Consider the following 4793-nt stretch of genomic DNA (forward strand, 5'->3'; position numbering starts at 1 on the left):
CTCAACTTGTAGATCGTTCAGTCTGAAAAGAATCAAGACAGAAAAGATTTTCATTCTATTCTTGTGCTTCTGTTTTCTCCCTGCAGCTTCACCAGGAGACCAAAGTGAGCCTGGAAATGATGCCAAGACAGAGACGGACAACACTCCTTTAGGAAACGGAGATTAAAGAAGTCAGCCTTTGTTTTTACACATATATATATTGTCACGACCCGGCTCAAAAGGCCATAACATGAGGCAGACAAGACGAGTATAAAGTAATAAATACACATTTATTCAATGAACTAATAAATAAACTAAACTAAACAAACAAATAAAGCAGCAGCCTTGTCAGCCAAACCAGAGTCGGAGAGGAGAGGAGTCAAAGAAGAGGGGCAGCCTTTATAGCTGGGACCAAACCAGGCTGCATAAAGTCTTTAATCTTCATCTTAACGTAACCTCGTAGTAAACCATAACACTGGAACTTAAAACATAGTTTGTTCTATAATAACATTCTTTAACTAAACATTAACCAGAAGTTAGTTTTCATGTGAAATCATTTAATATGTTTACATTAAATGTTCACAAAGGTCATTCCTGAATATAATCTACAGAATTATATGAGAGTTTAATTAATCAATGATGTGAAGAGAGAAAATACACTTTAATAATATTACTGTAGATTCATCTAAAGGCTGTTTTTCCTCAGGAGTCTCGAGACGAGATGTTACTAGATGTAAATATAGATGATGCACTAAAGTGCTGTAACACAGAAACATCCCATAATTCCACATGTTTAGTGGTCCAATAAAAGACCAACAAAGATAAAATAATGAGATAATTACTGAAAACAAACAAACGACTCATGAAATAAAACCTACGAGTTCTAAAGGACCAAAGTTTGTAAAGAGACTCGGACCAAAAACAACAAGTCACCTTCTGTCCTCAGGTGACTTGTTGACTCTGACTGAAGGTCCTCATGTCCACGTGTCCTCCAGAGGTTTAAACTGCTGTGTGAATGTAGTCCGTCCACCAGATCTCATCTTAAACACACAAACACTGGACTTCTCAGAGAAATGAGAATCTTTAGCAGCTAAAGTGAAACATGATGTCACTTATTCTTTTGTTGTTCGATGTTGTTTTTGATATTTTAGCATTATTTGGGACAAACGTGCTGCTTCTTGTTATGTATTTAGTGCTAAAAGGAACAGGTACACGCTGAAGTACACGCTGAAGTACACGCTGAAGTACACAGTGAAGTACATGCTGAAGTACACAGTGAAGTACATGCTGAAGTACACGGTGAAGTACATGCTGAAGTACACGGTGAAGTACACGCTGAAGTACACGCTGAAGTACACAGTGAAGTACACAGTGAAGTACATGCTGAAGTACACAAGTCAAAAGGCTTGAGTCCAAATAAAGTCACGAGTCTTTGGTGTTAAAGTCCAAGTTTAGCTGCAAGTCTGTTTTGATTCTGTCAAGTTGATTCTAAATCAAATTTATGACTCGAGTCTGATTTGAGTCCAGGTCACATGACTGGAGCCCAGGTCACATGACTGGAGCCCAGGTCACATGACTGGAGCCCAGGTCACATGACTGGAGCCCCCCCTCTGCTGTCTGTCTGTGTGACTCAGACTTGTTGTAATCAGCTGCATCGAGTCTTTAACTCTCTTCCTAACAAACACTGACGTCTGTAATATTTTCTGTGCTCAGTTCATCTGTAGTGAGATTATTAACATATTAACATATTGTAGTGTTGGAGATGTTAGAGGAGCATTTTATATAAAGGCAGAGTTTTGTTTCTTTGTCTGTTTGTATTCAGTTTTATAGAAACATGTTCTCCATGTTTCCAGACAAACTAGAATTGTTCGTCTACAGATGTGCTCGTTGGGTTTAAGTCTCTTTATTACTTTTCTGCTGCTTTCACCAATAAAACTAAAATGAAGAAAAAGGCTTTCAAGTGATCTTTTGTGTTCTGCTTCTTTAAACTTTTAAAGAAGATTTTTGACAAACCAGCTGCTCATGAAGATTTAAAAGTTATGAAATATATGATTCATATGTTCACTTAACTATGAAGATAATACATTTAACAACACTGTTATATGAGTAGTCAGCACTTAAGGTGGATAATAATTTATCTTTTTGCTCCTTTGTTGTCTGATTTAAATGAGTTACCAAACATGTTCTTCCTGTTTTTATATCCATCTTCTACGATATATGCAATGATGCATTTCTGTAGATCAAACCAGCCAACAGGAAATACAGGAGGTACAATGCAACATACACATGAATGCAGCAGTAATATCAAGCCAGAAACATCAGCTATAACAATAAAACATTTTACTAATCAATCAATATTTTTACTTTAACTACTGATAATACTTAAATACCTTTACTTTAGTAAGGTTTTTAATGCAGGACTTGCAGTGGAGTATTTTCACAGTGTGGTATTAGTACTTTTACTGCAGTAGAGGATCTGAATACCTCTTCCAGTGGTAGTACTGCGTGATTACTGATTCTGTCCTCAGTCTGACCAGTGCACGAGTCTTCAGGGATTCCTGATCTTCCACAGCTTCGGGGGCGGTACCGGCTCTGGTTTCACCTCCCTGCTGATGGAGCGTCTCTCTGTAGACTTCGGCAAGAAGTCCAAGCTGAAGTTCGCCATCTACCCGGCTCCCCAGGTGTCCACCGCTGTGGTGGAGCCGTACAACGCCATCCTGACCACCCACACCACCCTGGAGCACGCTGACTGCACCTTCATGGTGGACAACGAGGCCATCTACGACATCTGCCGCAGGAACCTGGACATCGAGCGCCCGTCCTACACCAACCTGAACAGGCTGTTGAGTCAGATCGTGTCCTCCGTCACGGCCTCCCTTCGTTTTGATGGAGCCCTGAACGTGGATCTGACGGAGTTCCAGACCAACCTGGTGCCCTACCCTCGAATCCACTTCCCTCTGATCACCTACGCCCCAGTAATCTCAGCAGAGAAGGCCTATCACGAGCAGTTAACCGTGGCAGAGATCACCAACGCCTGCTTTGAGCCAGCCAATCAGATGGTGAAGTGTGACCCTCGCCACGGTAAATACATGGCCTGCTGTCTTCTGTACCGTGGAGACGTGGTGCCCAAAGATGTGAACTCTGCCATCGCCACCATCAAAACCAAGCGTAGCATCCAGTTTGTGGACTGGTGCCCCACCGGCTTCAAGGTGGGCATCAACTACCAGCCACCCACCGTGGTTCCTGGAGGAGACCTGGCCAAGGTGCAGAGGGCCGTGTGCATGCTGAGCAACACCACCGCCATCGCCGAGGCCTGGGCTCGCCTGGACCACAAGTTTGACCTGATGTACGCCAAGAGGGCCTTCGTCCACTGGTACCTAGGAGAGGGGATGGAGGAGGGGGAGTTCTCAGAGGCCAGAGAGGACATGGCCGCCCTGGAGAAGGATTACGAGGAGGTGGGACTTGATTCTGTTGATGGTGACGGTGAAGAAGAGGGTGAGGAGTATTAGACGACATGTTTAACCGCTAGTTCAACAGATTCTCCCATCGCGGGTTTAAATGTCTTGTTGTGTAGACAGAATGAAACTCCTGTAAGGTTAGTTTGTGTTGAGCTTCCTGTGACAGTGAGCAGCAGACAGGATGTGACAGCTGTTTAAAACAGCTGTGAGAGAGTTCACTCTGTAAAGCACCATGAAGATGAGATGTGTTTTACTCCTTTAATGTTCACACTGAAGTTCCTGTGTGAAGCTGTTCATCTGCTTATTGATCTGTTTGTAGAACCCTTTGTTATTATTTATTTAAAACCAGTAGATCTCCTACTGACCACCAATTAGCTCAATTAATATATCGACTATTTCACCGATTGATCAATTAAAGAATTAATTTTCCTCCAAAAAATCTGAGTCCTTTTCATTTGAGTTTATTTAATGTTGACAAACTGTATATATTATATCATTATATATACAGTATAATGCAGCACAAAACAAATACTATTATCTTCAGATCTGACAAAGATATTGTGATATATCATCATATAATAATATTGTTCTCCAGATTGTTACACTTGTCTCTGTTTCACTTTTTCAAACAGTTCTGATCACTAAGGCAGTCAGACTTTATGGTTCATGAAAAGTTTAAAGTCATCTTTTGTCACGTTTGCTTTAAAAACACGAGCATTGTTGACATCCTAAACTACAACCCCCATGATGCACCGGGAACCCAAAGCTCTCTTGCACACGAACCTGCCGAGTGAACCCGATGACTTCCCGGCCCAATCCCAGTGTCCCCCCTAAACCCTCAAACCCTCAAACCCTGAACCCTCAAGGACTCACTGACGTCACCTGGTGAGTGTGAGAGACTGTGAGGGCTTGAGATGGTGTGAATAGGAACGGGACAGCACTTTGCTGCAACATATCACGTTACCATGAAAACTACAATAACTATGATGTATAATGTGTGTATTTATTGTATACTTTGTACTCCCTGATGTGAACGTCTTCAGGCTCTTTCCTCACTAGATGAGCGGTAACTTCATGTAATCTATTTACTCGTTTCTGCCAAAACAGCTTCAATGACGAAATCTAAAATGTGATGAATTAATGAATACATATCTTCTGATTTCATGTTTATTTTTTGTTCCATCTTTAACCCTTAATGTTTCTGAGTAAATTTAATATTCCAGGCTGAACACACGTGAGCCGTGTTTAATGTCACAATGCAATGACTTGTGGGTAATTCCCTAGGCTAAGTTAGCATAATAAGCTGACTTTGCCTAGCATGCTAACATTTGAAACACAGAAGGATAAATTTCTAAA

At 41.4% G+C, this 4793-nt stretch overlaps 1 protein-coding gene across 1 annotated transcript; it reads left to right on the plus strand.

Moving 5' to 3' along the window:
• Nucleotides 1–2576: 2576 nt before the first annotated feature.
• LOC116379288 (tubulin alpha-1B chain-like) lies at nt 2577–3503 on the plus strand. The gene has a single exon (XM_031841227.1). The coding sequence runs from the start codon at nt 2592–2594 to the stop codon at nt 3486–3488; it is 897 nt and encodes a 298-aa protein (XP_031697087.1). The 5' UTR covers nt 2577–2591; the 3' UTR covers nt 3489–3503.
• Nucleotides 3504–4793: the final 1290 nt, after the last annotated feature.

The sequence above is a fragment of the Anarrhichthys ocellatus genome, unplaced genomic scaffold (assembly GCF_004355925.1).
Source record: "Anarrhichthys ocellatus isolate YVR2014 unplaced genomic scaffold, GSC_Weel_1.0 scaffold4047, whole genome shotgun sequence".
NCBI classification, from domain to species: Eukaryota; Metazoa; Chordata; class Actinopteri; order Perciformes; family Anarhichadidae; genus Anarrhichthys; species Anarrhichthys ocellatus.